This window comes from Giraffa tippelskirchi, chromosome 5, assembly GCF_054371585.1.
Source record: "Giraffa tippelskirchi isolate mGirTip1 chromosome 5, T2T-mGirTip1v1.2.pri, whole genome shotgun sequence".
NCBI classification, from domain to species: domain Eukaryota; kingdom Metazoa; phylum Chordata; class Mammalia; order Artiodactyla; family Giraffidae; genus Giraffa; species Giraffa tippelskirchi.
This window is the reverse complement of record NC_137279.1, coordinates 9,159,633-9,180,759: the sequence shown is the minus strand read 5'-3', so window position 1 is coordinate 9,180,759 and position 21,127 is coordinate 9,159,633. Positions and strand designations below refer to the sequence as shown.

The window sequence follows — 21,127 nt, the reverse complement described above, 5'->3', positions numbered from 1 at the left end:
CAGAGCTCAGCTTTTGCCACTAGCTTTGTCCTTGGGGTGTCTGGATGAGAAGAAAGCTTCAATTTTATTCCACTTAACAAACACCAGCTGTCCAGCCCAGGAGTTCATCTATCTCCTACCACAGGAATGTTGTTATATCATAGGCCTTAATGTACTTCTTAACCTCAGATATGCAGATGACACCACCCTTATGGCAGAAAGTGAGGAAGAACTAAAGAGCCTCTTGATGAAAGAGAAAGAGGAGAGTGAAAAAGTTGGCTTAAAGCTCAACATTCAGAAAACTAAGATCATGGCATCTGGTCCCATCACTTCATGGAAAATAGGTGGGGAAACAGTGGCTGACTTTATTTTAGGGGGCTCCAAAATCACTGCAGATGGTGACTGCAGCTATGAAATTAAAAGATGCTTGCTCCTTGGCAGGAAAGTTATGACCAACCTAGACAGCATATTAAAAAGCAGAGACATTACTTTGTCAACAAAGGTCCATCTAGTCAAGGCTATGGTTTTTCCAGTGGTCATGTGTGGATGTGAGAGTTGGACTATAAAGAAAGCTGAGCGCAGAAGAATTGATGCTTTTGAACTGTGGTGTTGGAGAAGACTCTTGAGAGTCCCTTGGACTGCAAGGAGATCCAACCAGTCCATCCTAAAGGAGATCAGTCCTCGGAGTTCATTGGAAGGACTGATGTTGAAGCTGAAACTCCAATACTTTGGCCACCTCATGCGAAGAGTTGACTCATTGGAAAAGACCCTGATGCTGGGAAGGATTGGGGGCAGGAGGAGAAGGGGATGACAGAGGATGAGATGGCTGGATGGCATCACTGACTCAATGGACATGGGTTTGGGTAGACTCCGGGAGTTGGTGATGGACAGGGAGGCCTGGCGTGCTGCTGTTCATGGGGTCGCAAAGAGGCGGACACGACTGAGCGACTGAACTGAACTGAAAGTGGATCGTATTCTGTTGAGACTCGCTGTACGTGCACTACTTCTTTCTTTACCTTTTTCATCCCAACTAAGGTTAATTTATTACAAGTAGAACTTTGCTCTCATGTGCATCACTCAACTACTGAGAGAGAGAGAAGGAAACAAACCCAGTTAACTCTGGGATTTCCCGGCAGTCTGTTCCCCCAGCACACGTACATAAGCGCACGTCTCTCCCTTCTCAGCGCCTTCACCTCTGTCCTCAGGCTTGCCTTTCTTTTCCTTCCCTTGCCTTGTGTCCTTCACTGCCCTGTCTTTGTGTCCCTTGACCCCCTTTTCAAGGCTTCAGGAGCCATTGCTAGTCACGTAGAAGGTCTCTATTGGCACTTGGTGCATTTAATGGGAAGAAGCCTCCAAGAGCTCCTAGTGGCAGTTTTTGTGTGTATGGAAGTTGGTGAGTGAGGTGTGTAGGGAAAGGGGAGCAGGCAAAGAAGGGATATGTTCTGAATATCCCAATTAGAGATTAATTTTCCCTTAGGAACTTTTATTATAAGCAGCCATTAGATTACAGAGTACTGTAAGTACTGATGGTGCTATTTTTTTTCCTATGAGGAAATCTGTTCCAAGTACCAGATAACTAACCTGAGTGTGCCTACAGAACTTAATTCCTTAGTAAGTTGTAGAAATTGCATGTGCACATTTACTTTGTGAAACTCTTCCACATTGAGACAAAGGGGCAACTAGGAAAGAGCCCTCTGTTCGCTGGGAATCAACCGCACAGTGTAAGAGCTGTGAGCTGAGTTTTAGTCAGTGTCTCACTGAGTACTCTAGCCCTGGAGACAGCTTTCCAGAAAGCTCTGCGAAATCACTCTGAAGAGGTAGGGGGAGAGGTCAGTGTATCATGCAATTTTGACTAAGGAGTATGTGCAGACATCTTGGTAGGTTACTGACAGTCTCAAGGAGCACACATCTCGGTTAATGACGTCAGTGCTTTTCTAAGTGTGGGAAAATGTGGGACTCCAGGTTCATAAATTTTTCCCCCCTGAAATATAACTGCCTAAGGGCATGTTTGGCCTGTCTTCCTTAACACACAGAGCACCTCATCTAGCTCTTTATCCTAAATTCCTTTCAGGGTGTGCTGTAGATCAGTGACTCATTCCTTGTAGGACTGAGTGGCGAGCGGCATTCCTTGTTTTAACCACAGACATTTCCTTTGTCATTTTTAAACAATGAACAAACTACTGAACAGAGGTATTCTTGGGCACTTATTCTTGTGCAGATATAATCAGCATTTTATAAGTGGCAAAATAATAAAAGAATTATTTGAAGGTGATACTGTTAATTTCATATCAGTATATTCATTCTTAATGAATTTTTTTATAGGATTCAACATTAACTGTTTGTTGGACTTTTGAAAAATCAAATTCACTGAGGGAATTCCCTGGTGGTCCAGCATTTAGGGCACCGTGGTTTCACTGTTGAGGGCCTGGGTCCAGTCTCTCATCTGGGAATTAAGATCCCATAAGCAGCTCAGCCAAAAAATAAAAAAAGGAATCATTCATTGAGGCATAATTTGTGTGTAATAAAATTCACCAAATGTATATAGTCATGAAAGTACTACCTGGAATGATTCTTTCGCCCCCAGAACTTGCCTTGTGCCCCTTTGTAGTCGGTTTTTCTTTAGCTTTCGGCAACCACTTTCTGCTTCCTGTCTTCATAGTTTTGCCTTTTCCAGAATGTTGTGTAATATATAGTCATACAGTAGTCTTTTGGGTTTGACTTCTTTCATTTAGCATGATGATTTTGAGATCTGCCCGTGTTGTCGCATCGGTAGTGGCTTCCTTTTTTTTTTTTGCTGCTGTTGTTTGGTCGCTCAGTTGTGTCTGACTCTTCCTGACCCCGTGGACTGTAGCACCCCAGGCTTCCCTGAACTTCACTATCTCCCGGAGCTTGCTCAAACTCATGTCCGTTGAGTCAGTGATGCCATCCAACCTTCTTATCCTCTGTTACCTCCTTCTCCTCCTGTCCTCAGTCTTTCCCAGCATCAGGGTCTTTTCCAGTGAGTCGGCTCTTTGCATCAGGTGACCAGAGTATTGGAGTTTCAGCTTTAGCATCAGTCCTTCCAATGAATATTCAGGGTTGATTTCCTTTAGGATTGACTGGTTGGATCTCCTTGCAGTCCGAGGGACTCTCAAGAGTCTTCTCCAGCACCACAGTTCGAAAGCGTCAATTCTTTAGTGTTCAGCCTTCTTTATGGTCCAACTCTCACATCTGTACACGACTGCTAGAAAAACCATAGCTTTGACTAGATGGACCTTTGTTGACAAAGTAATGTCTCTGCTTTTTAATATGCTGTCTAGGTTTGTCATAGCTTTTCTTCCAGGGAGCAAGCATCTTTTAATTTCATGGCTGCAGTCACTGTCCGTAGAGATTTTGGAGCCCAAGAAAACGAAGTCTGTTACTGTTTCCATTTTTTCCCCATCTATTTGCCATGAAGTGATAGGACCAGATGCCATGATCTTAGTTTCTTGAATGCTGCGTAGGAGACTATTGTATGGAGATACCACAGTTTGTTTATTCATTCACCAGTTGATGGACTGGGAATTTTTTGCCATTCTAGTGGATGTGTAGTGTTATCTTACTGTTGTTTTTAATTTATAGTTCCTGGATGACTAATAATGATGAGCATCTGTTCATGTGCTTATATTTGCCATCCATATTTCCTTTTTAGTGAAATTCTCTTCACATCTTGCCCATTTAAAAAACTGAGTTTTCTAGAGATGTAAGAACTATGGATGAAGTCCTTTATCAGATACATGTTCTATAAGTACTTCTTCCAGTATATGACTTGTTTTTTTATTCTCAGAGCAGTGTATTTTGAAGAGCGTAAGTTTTAAATTTTTATGAAATTTTAACTTATCAGTTTTTAATCTTTTAGTCTAAAAAGCCCACTTTTTGTGTTTTATCTAAGTTATTTGCATAATACAAGCATACAAAGATTTCCTCCTTTTTTCTATATGCCTTATAATTTTAGCTCTTACTCTTAGGTCTGTGGTTCATTTTGAATTAATTTTTGTATATGGTGCAAATTAAGGATTGAATTTCTTTTTTTCTTCTTTTAAATTTCTCTTCTGATTTCTTCTTTTACACTTTTAATTCTTTCAATGATTCATCTTATTGCTTTTTTTTAAATAACTGTGTTGCTTAATTTCCAGTATATTTGAAAATTTTTAAATATTTTTCTCTTACTGATTTTTAATTTAATTCCATTATGTTGTAATGGAGAACATACATAATATGATTTCAGTCCTTTCATATTTGTTGAGATTTACTTGTGGCCCCAAATATTCAATCAATTCAACCCTTTTTTTTAATAAAAAACCAAAAGTTTCTCTTTCACTATATCTTAAGGTGGCACTTTCCAAAATTACTATTTCATGTGTCGTTTTTATTTTTGAAAACATAGCGAGTTACTGTTGTACTTTATCTAATTGTTAAGAATGATTGTAATTTTACTGTGTAAATAATTTTAGTCTGTAGTAGTGTGTTGGTATTTGCTGTTTTTGCCTTACTATAGTCAAAAATTTCTAATCTGTTCTTCCCTTTTAATGGTTTCCATAGGTCTAAGATCTGGCAAACTTGGTGAACAGTGTGAAGCAGTTGTCCGCTTTCCCAGGCTCTTTCAGAAATATCCATTCCCCATTCTCATAAATTCTGCATTCCTAAAGTTAGCTGATGTTTTCAGAGTTGGGTAAGTCTTTTTAAGCCCTTGGTGTCCTAAAGCACTTTTTGTTCATATTTCTTTGTTTTATGTTGTAGTCTGTATTCTTTTTGCCTTTTAGGACTTCCACATGGTGGTTTTTTGTTTTTGTGTTTTTACCGTTTTAGTGGACACACGTGGAAATTCACAACAAATTTTGGTGTGAAGTGTAATGGCATTTTGAACCAAAGTAAATGGTATGAGGCAGAGAGTACTTATTTCTTTGGGGGACAGGATAATTCAAAATTAAAGACAACTTTGATATATAATTGTGTAGTTTGGAAATATCTGTGGCTTTGTGTAGTCGTTTTGAGAAGTTTCTGATTTAACAATTTATTTTTATAACATGAGATTACATGTTACATGAGATTATGGGCCACTGTGAAGTGCCTGAAACATGTAAGCAAACCCTGAATATGTACCTGTTCTTTCTCTACACCATTCCCTCTCCCACTTCTTTCCACCATTCTCCATATACTCATGTGCTTACACACACACCTAATCAGACTTGCAGAAAAGAAACTGTAGAATTAGCTTGAGAGGAGGAAGACCATCTTCTTGGTTCTAATAGGATTGAGGAGATCGAGTTTGGCTCCTGGGCTTCTGTCTACGTCACAGCTGTTTGGGTGCCTTCTTGCAGGACTGCAAGCTCTGCTAACTGCTTATGCTTAGTACTCATCTCAGAGTTCTGCATCCATGGGTTCTACCAACCATGGGTCAAAAATATTTGGGAAAATAATTCCAGAAAGTTCCAAAAGGCAAAACTTGAACTTGCCACCCACTGGCCACTAGTTACATTGTACTTATACTTGTTTACATAGCATTTACATTGTATTAGGTATTATAAGTAATCTAGAGATGATTTAAACTATGTGAGAGGATGCCCAAGCGCTGTGCTATTTTATAGAAGGGAGTCCAGTCTCCAAGGATTTGGGTTTGGTGGGGAGCTAGTCCTGGAATCAGTTCCCCTCCACACTGCAGATATCATGGGATGACTGTACAGACTTTTGACTCTTTCTGTTATAAAACAGAGAATGTTAAGATTGAAAAACATTGGCCTGTTGCTAAAACTTACTAGCATCATTTGTGTTGCTTTGATTCCTAATTAAATATTACTTTCCTAAGGTGGTCTAATTTATTTTGTCTGTGGTTCTTCCTAGAAACAATTTCCTGAGGCTGTGTGTTCTTAAAGTTACCCAACAAAGTGAGAAGCATTTGGAGAAGATCCTAAATGTGGATGAGTTTGTGAAGAGAATTTTCTCTGTGATTCATAGTAATGACCCTGTTGCAAGAGCCATCACACTCCGGTATACTTTGTTATGCCGCTGAGTCACCCAAGATTATTTGAGTTGTATTTATGTACCCCCAAAAAGCTGTACATTTACTTCTGTTATTCTGAATATTAAGAATTCATTTTTGTTTTTTCTAGTAAGAGTCAGTGAGAAAATATGGTAACCATCCCAATTGATAAATGCTTTACAGCTAACTGTCTGTGATACTGTTTTGGTAACTTATGTTTGAGATGCTCCTTTTGTGAGTAGATGTTCTGATCTGTTAACTCGGATGTGAGTATGGTTTAGCCTCACGCTTATTTTGAACTTTTACTTTTGACCTTGTTCTTCCTGTTTCATGTCAGTTTTCTGTATCTATCCTTGGTTATGTGCTCATTTTATATCTAGACTCCTTGGTGAATGCCAGGTGCAACCACCTTAGTTTCTTCAGCATTTCCTTTTCTTTCTTGGCATTAAAAAAATTTTGGTAGAATTTCATTTTGTAAGCTTTAAAGCCAGCTTGAACCATATCCTCTTTTTAGGTCTGTCATCTATGAAGTTAATATGTGTAAGCTTTGGATTTTTGAAGTTCACTTTCCTAAACTATACCTTCCTCAGTTCTGATATGAACCCCAGGAGACATCCTCTACTTCTCTTGATGTTGAGAGATTTGCAAATCATGATACCAGTAATTACTAATGTGGAAAAAAGACTGGGAAGTCTTATTTTTTACTTTGTGGGGCTGCTTAATTGCAAAAATATTGGACTCTTAATGCTGTGCTAAAATGGACTTCTTTATACAACATTGGGAAATTGGCATTTTGATACTATAATAATTCAAAAGTTTCTTTTCCTGGGCTCTCTTTGGTACCTAGCATGTACTTCAAGGTGATTTTTAAAAAATTTTTGCTCGTGTTAAATTAACCATGTTAATTTTTCTTCCATGTTGAAGTATGGAAAAATGTTTACAGAATTTGAGTCACTGATTTCTAAAATTGATACTTCATTAACCTGAGATTTATGGACTGACCTACAAACTTTAGTTTTGGTAAGCTTTGCCTGTTTCTTCCTTTTCTGACCTTGAACTTACTGTATTTCCATTCTTTTGGGTTTCTCTGTTTGTATAGAATGTTGGGAAGTCTGGCATCAATAATTCCTGAGAGGAAGAATGCTCATCATAGTATTCGTCAGAGTCTGGATTCACATGATAATGTAGAAGTTGAAGCTGCTGTTTTTGCTGCTGCTAACTTCTCGGCGCAGTCGAAGTAAGCCTAGGCCTTTTATAGTTTGGCTCCCCAAGAAGAGGTTTTGATAGAATAGCTCATTTATATATGTAAACACTAAGAGATATAGAAAAATACAAACAGCACGATGTATTTTCCAAGGGTGTTTCTATCATGTTGGGAAAACAAGACTTAAATCCATAAAACAGAAAAGGTAAGTACAGATGTTGGCATTAACTGTAAATGAAATTAAAGTTCCCAGAAGGACAGGATCAGCCTGGGATTGGAATAGTCGGGGAAGGCTTCATTAGGAAGCAAAAGCTTTGTCCAAACCTATACTGTCCTAATACTAAATTATTCCTTTCTTACTGTCTTCTCAAGTCTGACAGTTTGACAGAGACAATAACTGGAATTGAAACCAATTTTAACTTCTTTGGGGTATCATACTCTATTATCTTATAAAATAGTATTTCTCTCTCCGTATATATATTATTTTTTGATGAAATATTGGCCATAGTTTTATTAATGTGTTTGACTTACTGGATTATGCTCTCTAAAAAATAATATTATTTCTTTTACTGACTGATGATGTGAAAGTAACACTGCTTTTTGGAGGGCATTTTGGTAATATGCATTTTGTATATCCCTTGGACCTAGAAAATCCACCTATAAGAATTTGTCCTAAGGAGTCAGCAGTGTGTACTGATACTTACTTGCAAGGATGCTAGTTATAGGGTTATAATAGCAAAAAAAATCAGTAACAAATTCTAATCAGTGTGCCAATAAGATAAATTGGATCATACAGTGAAATACTACATCAGCTTTTATAACTAATGTATTTTAGAAATATATTTGAAAACAGGTTACATAATGGGTTATGTGATATTACAGATTTATTTGAAAAGCAAATATTTATAGAATAGAAGAGACTAGGATATGTATCAAAATATTGTCTCTAAGTGAAGATATTGTCTTATTTTTATTTTCTTTTTTACAAATTTCTGTATATCCTTCTAGGAGCAAGTTTTGGTTTTATAATCAGATGACTAATGAATTTTTTTATGTAAAAATAGAATTTATATTAAGAGCCTCTGCTAAATTTGGATAAGACTTGAAATAGTTAATCACCAACGATCTTTCTTTATAGTTTAATTGTATGCATATTCATCTCTTCAGCTGCTCTTATCAAACCTTCAGAATTCCAGGATTACTCATTGGAAAAGGAGATTAGAGAACATAAACTGTGTAGTCTTTTATTTACTGATTGAAAGTAGTAGGTGTGGCAGTAATTGAGGAAGAGAAATATCTAAGTAAAGACAATCCCTATTTGTGCTTTTGAAAATTGGCGTTTTTTTCTTATTGAGAGTCATGGATATTGCAAGAACTTTTTATAAATTACTTTTATTGGTTAAGAGTTATATCTAGTGAATATTTATCATCTGATCACCGCTGTCAAGGTGTGAGTACTTTAAATCTGTCCAATTAAGTATGTACTTGGAATAGCTCTAAAAATAGTTTTCTAAATATAGATGATAGATTTGTGATTTAGTATTAGAATTTGCTTATGAAGATCATTTTTGGTTCAGTTTTTCTCGTGTGTTACTATCAGAAGCTAATTTTGTCAGCTGTGGAATTTCTGATCTATCTTGGGAAAGATTAAGACTAAGTAACATAGGAAGAGCATAATTCTTCATTTATAGAATTGATGACCAGTATTTAACAGTTTATGTGAAGCAGTTTTTAACATACCAGGCTTCAATATGGTATACTTGTGATTTGTGATGTTTAAACGTACCAAATTAGTGCAATAGTTAAGTCTGAAGTACTTATCGGAATGTATTAGAGTGTGAAAATCAAGAAAATACGCCTTTTCCATGGACAGAGGAGCCTGGTGGGCTCCAGTCCATGGGGTCACAAAGAGTCGGACACAACTGAGCAACAGCACGCACACACGCGCATGCATGCACTTCCCTCGAAAATGACTAGCTGGTTTGAGATCAGGTGTCTCAGCCAGTTCAGATGGATTTTTATCTTCGTATCTTTATCAGTTTTGGATCTTAAGCAGATTAGAGTAGTTGACCAAAAAAGGCTTTAAAATTGATTTAATCCAGTTTCTACCTGTCTGCTACCGTAACCACAGGTAACTTGTTCTAAGGGTGTGCATGCTCAGTCATGTCCAGCTCTTTGTGACCCCATGGACTGTAGCCCGCCAGGCTCCTCTGTCCATGAAATTTTCCAGCAAGAATATTGGAGCAGGTTGCCATTTCCTTCTCCAGGGGATCTTCCTGACCCAGGAATTGAACCTGTTTCTCTTGAATCTCCTGCATTGGCAGGCGGATTCTTTACCACTGTGCCACCAAAAAGGTTTTATTTGTTAAGAGCTAGTCCCAGAGGAGGAATTGCAAACCCAAATGACTTCAGCAACGTGGGAGGCATTGTCAAGCAGAGTGGTGACCTCTAGTGGTGACTGGTGGACTGGAATGTGAACGCCATCTGAAAGGGTACCTACTCCTGGGTACCAGCTGACAGTGATGGTGCAGGAGCCTATGACCAGTGTTGTCAGATCTGAATTTGGGGTGGGAAGAAGCTGGAGAATCAGATTATTCTGTAGGCTCAGCAAATGAGACTATATATTCTTAACATATTTTTAATGCTGACATTAAGAGTTTTTAAAAATATTATTAGACCAAAAAAAAACTACAGGCTTCAGACTTGCAGTTTATTGACCCTAGAGGCCTGTAACAGATTTTTAAACTTTGCATTTGTTAAAAAAGTTATTATGTAGTTAGTTAAGAAATACTTAGTGAATATCCATCATGTCCAGCCTCTATTCCAAGCACCAGGAATACACGAGTGGAAAAGATGGATGCTCTGTTGCTATGTAAACCCACAGTAGTTTCAGCTACTCATTAATGTTACAGAAAAATAAAGTAGTTTTGTCATCATGATGATGACCTAAGTAAGCTCCTTCGGTAGAGTGATCGGGGATAGCCTCACTGAAGAGGTGGCATTTGAGCTGAAACAGTTCTGAAGAAGAGGCAGCCATCTAGAGGAAGGATCTTCCAAGCAGAAGGAGTAACAAATATAAGAGCACTCTGAAATGTGAACGGATGGTCTATAGATAACTAATACACCTCTTGCCTTGTACTCAAAAGACATTTACAGCTTACTTTTTCTTACTGAATATAAGGCTGATATCAGAGCAGTAATTTTCAAACTATTTGGGATCAGAATCTCTTTTACATTTTTTGGCATTGTTGAAGTCCTCAAAGAGCTTTTTTGTTTATATAGATTACATCTATTGGTATTTACTGTATTAGAGATGAAAATGCCTAAACTTAAAATATATTATTAATTCATTTAAAGAATAACAAATTCCTAATGTGTTGACACAAAAATATCTTTATGAAAATAATTATTTTTCCAAAAGAAAAATCAATTTTGTGGGAAAAGGGATGTTGTTTTTTACATTTTTACAAATCTCTTTAATGTCGGGCTGGATTGTCACATCTGGTTCTGCATTCACCATTTCTTTTGTGATGTGTTGTTTTAGTTAAAGTATACAAAAAAATTCCAGCCTCACAGATATATAGTTGAAAAAGAGAGGAGTATTTTTAAAGGCTTTGTAAGTAATTATGGATATTTTTCCTTGACCTACAGCAGAACTAGAAAATTGTTGGTTCATAAAAGTTAGTTGCAATGTGAACTCTAAAACTGTTTCAGTGAACATGTACTATTAACATTGAAATCCATTGGCATCCCTTACCAATGTATGTTTTTATAACTTAGACATTGGTCTTTGGGAAAATATTGGTTCACTCTGTTAATGCAGGTCAACCAAATGTTGGCCCTTTCCATCATAAAATATCAAAGGATTGTATTTGTTGTTATCACCACTGATCTCATCAGGAAAGGCTTTAAGTATTAAGCTGTCAAGCTCATAGTGACAGATACAAGTTTTCTGAAGTGCTAGTTTTTGTTTGGGAGAAGACAATGGCAACCCACTCCAGTGTTCTTGCCTGGAGAATCCCAGGGATGGGGGAGCCTGGTGGGCTGCCATCTATGGGGTCGCACAGAGTCGGACATGACTGAAGCAACTTAGCAGCAGCAGCAGCAGTTTTTGTTTAGAAGCTAAAATTGGCAAAAAATTTACCCAGTTATTTTTCTTAAGGTTGCAGGCTTACTTTATTCTTCTTTTTAGAAGATACCTGCAAATAGCCAGCTCTGAATAGTTAGGGAGTTTCATGAAAAAATGGCTGGTTCATCTCATAACTCTAATGATTGCATGGTGCTTAGCCTGCAGACAACCACTGTATACTTGACGTGTGCTTTTCATTTTGTCAGAGAATGTTAAAATTATGTCTTAATGGCAGAAAATATTTTATATAGATATCCATTGAACTGCAGAGTGAAAGTATTTAGTGCCTTATGTGTCATGAATCATGACTGAAAGAACCAAGTTTGATCATACTATCTGTATCATCTTTCCTTAAATATTATATAATATTTTATCCCAAACATTCATGTTACTGATAACTTTTGCAACATTCAGTGTTCAGTTGCAACAGACTCAAAAGCAACACCTTAGAAAATACTTTGCAGATATACAGTATTTTGAAAATGGCTACTTTAAAAATTTTTTATTTATTTTTTTAATTGAAGTATACTTGATTAACAATGTGTTAATTTGAGGTATACAGCAGAGTGATTCAATTATACATATATATATCTTTTTTATATTCTTATCCCATATAGGTTATTATAAAATATTGAGTATAGTTCCCTGTGCTGTATATAGTATGTCCTGTTGGTTGTCTGTTTTATATATAGTGGTGTGTGTATGTTAATCCCTAACTTCTAATTTATCCCTCCTCCCCCCTTCCCCTTGGTAACTACAAATCTGTTTTCCATGTCTGTGGGTCTATCTCTGTTTTGTAAATAAGTTCATTTCTATCATTTTTTTTTGATTCCACATGTAAGTGATATCATAAGATATTTGTCTTTCCTAATCTGGCTTATTTCATTCAGTATGATAATCTCTAGGTCCATCCATCCGAGAAGGCGATGGCATCCCACTCCAGTACTCTTGCCTGGGAAACCCCATGGACGGAGGAGCCTGGTAGGCTGCAGTCCATGGGGTCGCTAAGAGTCGGACACGACTGAGTGACTTCACTTTCACTTTTCACTTTCATGCTTTGGAGAAGGAAATGGCAACCCACTCCAGTGTTCTTGCCCAGAGAATCCCAGGGACGGGGGAGCCTGGTGGGCTGCCATCTATGGGGTCGCACCGAGTTGGACCCGACTGAAGTGACTTAGCAGCAGCAGCAGGTCCATCCATGTTGCTGCAAATGGCATTATTTCTTCCTTTTGTGGCTGAGTAATGTTCCATTGTATATATATATACCACGTCCTCTTCATCCATTCACCTGTTGATGGACATTTAGGTTACTTCTGTGTCTTGGCTATTGTAAATAGTGCTGCAGTTAACATTGAGGTGCACGTATCTTTTCAAGTTATGTTTTTCTCCGAGTGTATGCCCAGTGGTGGGATTGCAGGATCATACGGTAGCTCTAGTTTTAGTTTTTTAGGAGACCTCCATACTGTTTTCCAGAGTAGCTGCACCAATTTACCTTCCCACTAACCATGTTGGTGGGTTCCCTTTCCTGCACACCCTCTCCAGCATTTATTATTTGTAGACTTTTTGATAATTGGCCGTTCTGACTGGTGTGGGGTGATACCTCATTGTATTATAGTTTTGCTTTGCACTTCTAATAATTAGCGATGAGGGGCATCTTTTCATGTGCCTTTTGGCCATCTGTATGTCTTCTTTCTTCTTTGAAGAAATGTCTATTTGGATGTTCTGCCCATTTTTTTTGATTGAGTCTTTTGTTTTTCGATATTGAGCTACATGAGCTGCTTGTGTATTTTGAAGGTTTATCTGTTGTCTATTGCATCATTTGCAAGTATTTTCTCCTGTTCTGTAGGTTGTCTTTGTGTTTTGCTTATTGTCTCCTCTGCTGTACAAAAGCTTTTATGTTTAATTAGGTCTCATTGTTTATTTTTGTTTTTACTTCCATCTCACTGGGAGACAGATCCAAAAGATATTACTGCAATTTTTGTCAAAGTGCATTCTGCCTGCTTTCCTCTAGGAGTTTTATGGTATCTGGCCTTACATTTAGGTCTTTAATCTAAAAATGGCCACTTTTAAATAATTTGGCTCTAACCATATTTCCCACTGCATTTCCACTACTTCATACTTACTCTGTTTTTCTAAAATTCAGAATATTTGGTGTATATTTTTATTGTTTATGTAAATGATTAGCTTGTTTGTTAAAAGCTTTTCTTAATTAAAAGTGTGTCCTAGAACACTGTAGGCTGAGATAGTGACCTTGAGTATTTCAGACAATGGCATTCAGTAATGAAATTGCAACAGTGCTCATAAATCAGAGCATCTTTCCTTGAAGATCATGTGGGAACAGTGTTGGCATACGTCCGCTTGCTGTGTGGAGTTTTGGTTTTGGTTGCATTTCTTTCCCCATCCCCAGCACCTGACCTTAGGAATATTAGTTATGATTTGGAATATTGCATTTCTCCCATGCTTACTGTGTTCTATACAAGTCCTTAGAAAACTAAAGCAAATTTAACTTTTTTGGTTTTAAAGATTATACTGTTTTCTCTTTCCAAAGGGATTTTGCTGTAGGAATCTGTAACAAAATCAGTGAAATGATTCAAGGTATGTATTCTTCATTTGGTGTTATGAAGTGACTTAATGGGATTCATACTAACAATAGCTGCTAACATTCATTAAGTACTTACTGTGTGCTAGTCACTATTCATTCATTTATTCATCCAAATAATGTTTATTAAATGTCTTCTAAATGCCAGAACTATTCTAGGTGCGTAGGACGCAATACTACACAAAACAGAGTCCTTGCCCTCGTGTAACCTGCATTCTAATGGTGGAAGGAGTGGTGGTAGCAATAGATGAGTAAACTTATGACATACCAGGTGCTGTGGGAAGAGGGTGAGGTGAGAAGGATAGTCCCTAGAGTAGATGGCAGGATGGAAGGGGAGATGTTTCTGTTTTATATCTGTTGATCAAGGAAGACTTCTGATCAAGTGATACTTGAGTAAGAAATGCGTATTTTTAGGGGGAAAACATTCTGACCTGGAGGAAAACTCAGGGGCTCTCTTCACTCTGCTAATATGTCTCCAGTATCTTCCAATTGCAACTAAACTCAAATCCAAATTGCTTACTGTAGCCTACAAAGCCTTATTCTAATCGCATCTTCCGTACTGTGCTTCACATGTATTACCCCATTTACCCTTATAATAGTCATAAAAGAAAGCTCTGGGGTTACAGCATTGCACAACTCTAGAGAACACGACTTCCTTTGTATTTTTCTAAATGGCGTGTCTTTGTATTATGTAATTTGGCAGACTTGGATAGGTAATACTCTTACCTCTTTTATGGAATCACTCAGTTGAAGACCAAGATACAGTGATTGAGCTTTGTCCGGTTTCCCTTTATTCCTTTGTCTTTTCCCACTACCCTCAGAAAAAGGCTGCCCTGCAGAAAGCTCTCATTAGAAGCAGCATCACTCATTCATGGAGCAGGTTTTTGCTGAACACCTGCTGTATCAGACAGCATCTCAGCAGGAAACATGTCACACATGAGCTGCGGTAATTCAAGTAGGGTTTAATGAAGGAGCCATTTACACAGGTGTGGGCAGAGTAGACTAGAGGGGATGATGTTGTCCTGCATCATCTGAGGTGCAGGGGAGGGAGTGCTTATCAGAACCTGGATTCACATCAGGAAGGCCACTTTGGAATACTGACCTTCAGGGTAATGAGACTTGATGTGACCCTGTAGAGGAGCCAAGGAATAAGTATGCTGACCTGACATGAACTTCCCATCTGCTGGGGCTCTCCACACAGGGTAGATAGCAAGGGAGTTGATGAAAACTATACAGGTAAGCCTCCTAGGACGCTGGAGGATTCTGTATAACTTGAGTGGTGCGTATATATGAATATAGATACAGTCATATGTAGAAATCCATTAATGTGCATATTTAAGATTCATTTTTGTTCCTTTAGTTTTATTTATACAAAATTAAAGTAAATAAACAGGAATTAGGAGGTACAGAGAAAAAGGGAGAAAAGCACAGTGTAGGAATGGGGGTGGGCTTCCCTGGTGGCTCAGATGGTAGAGAATCCACCTGCAGTGTGGGAGACCTGGGTTCAGTCCCTAGGTTGGGAAGATCCCTTGGTGGAGGGCATGGCAATAGTGGAGGGCCCACTCCAGTATTCTTGCCTAGAGAATCTCCTTGGACAGAGGAGCCTAGCAGGCTAAAGTCCATGGGGTCACAAAGAATTAGACACGACTGAGCAGCTATAAGCACAGCACAGAAATTGGGGCAAGGTAGAGGAAGATTGGAGCCCAACATACAGAAGTGGCAGGTGAGTTTGAGGAGTAAATATCCTTAAATTTTAAGCTGCTTGTGTTTCTGGGAAGTAAAATCTTGAGTCTCCCTAAACATGACTTAGCAACGAAACAACAACAAAACCTTCAGTAAAGGTGTCTGTAAACACAAAGAAACTTCTGACTGCTGGACTGAGAATAGGCTTGCAGAGGAGAAGGGAGGGATATGAGACAGGAGTCTGCCATGGGGAAGCTCTTAAGTAGAGACAATACTTAGGAAACTTTGCAATGATCCGGTCAGGAGATAGTGGTAGAAATGAACCAGTGTGACAGCAGTGAAGGTGGAAAGACTACCAGATTTGGTTTATATTTTGAAGATAGAAACCAACAAGATTTGTTAATAAATTTGGATGTGAATGTGAGAGAAATAAGAGAATCAGGAAAGACTCCTGGGTCTGAGGAGCTGTGATGATGGAGTTGTCATATCTTGAAATGGGGAAAGTTTTGCACAGGCAGTTTCATAGTAAAGATCAGAAGTTCTCTTTGCGCCCTGTTAAGCATAAAGTACTTCTGAGATATCCTATTGGTGATGGGACATATGCATCTGAAATTCAGGGGGTAGGAATGAGGGGGGAGGCAGTCTTTAAAAGCAAATAGCTGATTGCAGAAACCATGGGATTATATCAGCTCACTCAGGGAAAGTACATAGGATAAGAAGATAATTTATTAGCAAACCCAAGGAAGACCAGAAATTAAAGTGTGGATACAAGAGGAGAAAAAAAGAGATTGAGAAAGGACAGCCAGAGGAAGGACAAAAACCAGGAAGAGTGAAAAAGCAAAAGCCATTGAGAAAGAGTTCAAAGATGGAATGGTCTTGCAAATGCATTCAGTAACTTAAGGATCAAAACAGTCATAACACAGGCTTGATCTGACCCTGCACAGAGAAAACCAAGGAGTAAATATTCAGACCTCATTCTTCTCTCTCCCATCTCCTGGGGTGCTCTGCTTTGGCTAAATTTGAAGAGAGGCCAAATAGTAAGGGAGTCAGTTGATGTAAGCCACTGTTGGATGTTGAAATGGTGTCATGTATTCACACTAACAGTTATTCACTGTGGCAAAAAGCACTCATCAGCAGAGATAAATTAGCTTTTGGCATATAAGTAGGACATTATGATTGACAGTTTTTTGTTTACTATCACAGTTAAGCCATGCTGTAGAAGCAAAGACTTTCTGTTTATTTAGCTCCAGTGTTGACAAGAAAAGATGCTTTGGAATCAGTCCACAATGAAATTCCAGCTGTGTATGCTGTAAAGAAAGGCAATGCTACACAAAGTTCAGAGAACTTTGCAACTGCTACATACATTGTCTGTTCACATCCTGATTTTGACTTAGTGTTGAAGGAAATAATTAAAATTATAAATATAACAGGTTATCGCCATTGAGTTTGTGTATATGCATGTGTTCATGGATATGTGTATGATTTGGTATGCTATGGGAAGGAAGAGGCAGCAAGTATGACTGCTTTCTACTGTACCTTTTAAGGATATTTTCTACTATCAGCCTGTATAATCACCCCCAAATTAAGATAAATACTTTGAAAACTATTGAACTTGATTACCTCTAACATAGTATTACATAAACATAATATATATAAGCATAATATAAACTTAAACATAATACTAGTGTACTATTTGGGCTTCCTGGTGGCTCAGGTGGTAAAGAATTCACCTGCAATGTGTTTTTGTTCCTTTAGTTCTATCTATACAAAATTAAAGTATATAAACAGGAATTAGGAGGTACAGGACTTCCCTGATATCTTAGTTGGTAAACAATCTGCCTGTAATGCAAGAGACCCCGGTTTGATTCCTGGGTCAGGAAGATCCCCTGGAGAAGGGATAGGCTACCGACTCCAGTATTCTTGGGCTTCCCTTGTGGCTCAGCTGGTAAAGAATCCACCTGCAATGTGGGAGACCTGGGTTGGATCTCTGGGTTGGGAAGATCCCCTGGAGAAGGGAAATGGTACCACTCCAGTATTCTGGCCTGGAGAATTCCACATATAGTCCATGGGGTCGCAAAGAGTTGGGACACCAGTGAGCTACTTTCACTTTCACTCTCAGGAGGTACAGAGAAGAAGAGAGAAAAGCACAGGGTAGTAATGGGGGCGGGCTTCCCTGGCGGCTCAGGCAGTAGGGAATCCGCCTGCAGTGCAGGAGACCTGAGTTCAGTCCCTAGGTGGGGAAGATCCCCTGGCAGAGGGCATGGCAATACTGGAGGGCCCACTCCAGTGGATTCGATCCCTGGGTCAGGAAGATCCCCTGGAAAAGGGAATGGCAACCCACTCCAGTATTCTTGCCGGGAGAAATCCTGTAGACAGAGTCGTCTGGTGGGCTACAGTCCTTGGGATCGCAAAGAGTCAGACATGACTGAGCGACTAACCATTGAGTGTGCTATTTGCTTTTAAATAGTCATTTTGCTAATGGAGTCAGACCTTTTGAATGTGAGGTGTTATCCAGGATGACGGTCAGAAATCTCTAAGCGTTCTTTCCGTGTCTAGGTCTAGCCACGCCAGTAGACTTGAAGCTGAAGTTGATCCCCATCCTGCAGCACATGCACCATGACGCCATCTTGGCGTCCAGCGCGCGTCAGCTCTTACAGCAGCTGGTCACCGCGTATCCTTCCACCAAGATGGTGATTGTGTCTTTGCACACATTCACTCTGCTTGCAGCTTCATCTTTGGTTGATACGCCTAAGCAGGTAATTTCAGTTTTCTTTCTTTAAACTTCCTTTTTCTTCGGTAAACTTGCCTTTTAAGTATTAATATGCTAAAAAATAAGTAAGCAACCCATAAGTTTTGATAGTATTGAGATCCCTTTCTCTGATAAAGATCACCAAAAGTGTAATTTCCTTTTGCTTGTTCTTTTCCCTCTTTGTATTCACAGTGTTGATTCTTGGGAGTCTTGTGAAAAAAGAGGTGGCGGTGAGGGTACAGAGCAGAGCATGGAGTTGGTGCAGTGGGGAGAAAGATTAGAGTTGTATTCACAGAGCTGATTCTTGGGAGTCTTATAAAAATTTAATGAGCTGGAGGTGAGAGTACATGGCAGAGCATGGAGTTGGTGGGTGGAAAAGGAAGAGTTGAGTGTTTAAGGCCAGGTCTTGTGCTAGAACCTTGCAAGTTAACTGAAGGTATATTTTTATACAAGAGGAGAAAGGCCCAAACATGGGTACATAGCGAATAAATGACAGGGCTATAATTTGAAATGAGCCCTATCTCAAATCTGAAAGTTTCACGAAACTACACTGCATCCCTAATGATAATTTTAGTGATGGTGTCACTCATGGAGTGACTTATTTCCTTTATAGATTCAGCTTTTATTGCAGTATTTGAAGAATGACCCTAGGAAAGCAGTAAAGAGACTTGCCATTCAAGATCTGAAATTACTTGCCAATAAAACACCACATACTTGGAGTAGAGAAAACATTCAGGTATGTAGAACTTCAAGCATCATTATTTTATATAGAAAAATAATATGATGTCATAGATCAAATTGTTTCGCTTTACATTTTTATGTTATTTTTGTCATCTAAGTGTTTGAATATGGAAAATTTCTAAGAGTATTGTTGATATTTATGGCAGAAGTTAGAACTGGCAAAGTAAATATATAAAAATTCTTTATTATTTTCCCTTACATTTTCCCCAGTTTTATTGAAATATAATTGACACACAGCACCATGTAAGTTTAAGGTATACAGCATAACGATTTAAATTAGAACATCGTAAAATGAGTATCTTGGTAAGTTTAGTGAACATCCATTGTCTCACACAGACACAAAATTAAAGAAAAAAATTTTTAGATTTACTTTCTTAACTAATTTCATATATAACTTACAGGAGTGTTAATTATATTAACCATGTTGTACATCACATCCCTAGTACTTACCTATCTTATAAATGGGAGTTTGTGCCTTTTGACTGCCTTCATCCAACTACCCTCTGCCTCTGGTAACCACAAATCTCATCTCTTTTTCTGAGTGAGTTTGTATGTTTGTTTGTTTTCTTGCTTTTGATGTATAATTGAGCTATAACACTGTTAGTTCCTGTTATGCAATGCAGTCATTTTTTTCTATACATTTTAAAATGATCACCATGATAAGTCTAATTATGATATGTCACCATACAGAGATATTACCTAGTTACTGAAAAGCTTATGTCCTTTAATGTTTAGATTTGTTGCAGCTCATTAGACTTACCTCTTAGTCTCTGTTTTGATTGTCCCATAGCAGCACCGTGGCTAACTGAGAAGCCCTGTTAAGCTGTTTATTTTATTCCTGTCTCCTTTACTCAATTGAGGGAGAATGGTTTTGGTGCTGACTATGGTTTATTAGAGGAGAGGTACTGGATGGGTAACTTGGTAAAGCTTATTTCTCCTTTTTACACAGAGGAAAAGACAGTCTTAAGTTTTCTTTTGTAAATACAAGAGAATATCTCAATCTTTAGACTTTTAATGTGACATCTTTTATAGCATTTCGTAGGTTACATTGATGTTTAATATTTTTCTCAAGGTGGAACCCTGTTTTTTTACCCATTACGATAATGCACCACTTTTTAAAAAATGCTGCTTAAAGTGAAATGGAAAATTGTTAAATTCAATCTTTATTTTCATGGATTTTATTATTTCTTGGTATCATCATAGCTACAGTGTAACCAAAACCTCTAAATTTCAGATGATGAAAACTGAGCTGCTCTTCTTTTTGTTTGTTTGTTTTTTGCAATTTTCTAAACATGTCTCAGTGGGCTTCCCAGGTGGCGCTTGTGGTACAGAATCTGCCTGCCAGTGCAGGAGACATAAGAGACTATTGTTCAATCCCTGGGTCAGGAAGATCCCCTGGAGAAGTGTTACCCACTTGGGTGTTCTTGGGCTTCCCTGGTGGCTCAGCTGGTAAAGAATCTGCCTGCAATGCAGGAGACCTGGGTTTGATCCCTTGGTTGGGAAGATCCCCCCAAGGAGGAAATGGCAACCCACTCCAATATTTTTGCCTGGAAAATCCCATGGACAGAAGAGCCTGGCTGGCTACAGTCCATGAGGCTGCAAAAAGTCAGACACGACTGAGCATCTAAGCCAAACGTGCTTCAGTATATTATGATTGATAGTTGCAAATATCCCAAGAGATGAGGACAGTTATTAGTATTTGCACTTAATAGATGAGTAAATTAGGATTCAGAGAGACTTAATATGCTTCAGAAAGCTTCTTAAGAGGGCTTAATTAAGAATTTAATTAAGAAAGCTCTGTCCTCTGGTGCTTTTTTTCCTACTAAACAGGAAGAGAATGTGCTCAGCCACTTTAGGGAACCAGACCCAGTGAAAGCACTGTATTATTCCATCTCATTTCTTTCCTTATTGTGAATAAGTCGCACACACACTTGTACAATGTATGCTTAATAGTTTAAATAATAATTGTAAGTCAGAGCCCATGTAGTCTCCATCAGCTAGAAATAGAACACTGCAAAATAAGGACCCTGCTTCCTCCTCTCACA

At 38.4% G+C, this 21,127-nt stretch overlaps 1 protein-coding gene across 6 annotated transcripts in view; it reads left to right on the top strand.

The window, feature by feature from the left end:
- Nucleotides 1–21,127, top strand: part of INTS7 (integrator complex subunit 7) — an 87,477-nt gene that overhangs the window by 13,858 nt on the left and 52,492 nt on the right. For 3 of the 6 annotated variants that reach the window (XM_081489733.1, XM_081489734.1, XM_081489731.1), the window contains exons 2-7: nt 4,540–4,669; nt 5,839–5,985; nt 7,077–7,214; nt 13,859–13,905; nt 18,149–18,348; nt 18,955–19,077. In XM_081489733.1, the coding sequence (XP_081345859.1) occupies nt 4,540–4,669; nt 5,839–5,985; nt 7,077–7,214; nt 13,859–13,905; nt 18,149–18,348; nt 18,955–19,077 (785 nt within the window). Of the gene's footprint in view, nt 1–4,539; nt 4,670–5,838; nt 6,998–7,076; nt 7,215–13,858; nt 13,906–18,148; nt 18,349–18,954; nt 19,078–21,127 lie in introns of all 6 variants that reach the window. The other 3 variants (XM_081489736.1, XM_081489735.1, XM_081489737.1) reach the window with 3 other exon arrangements.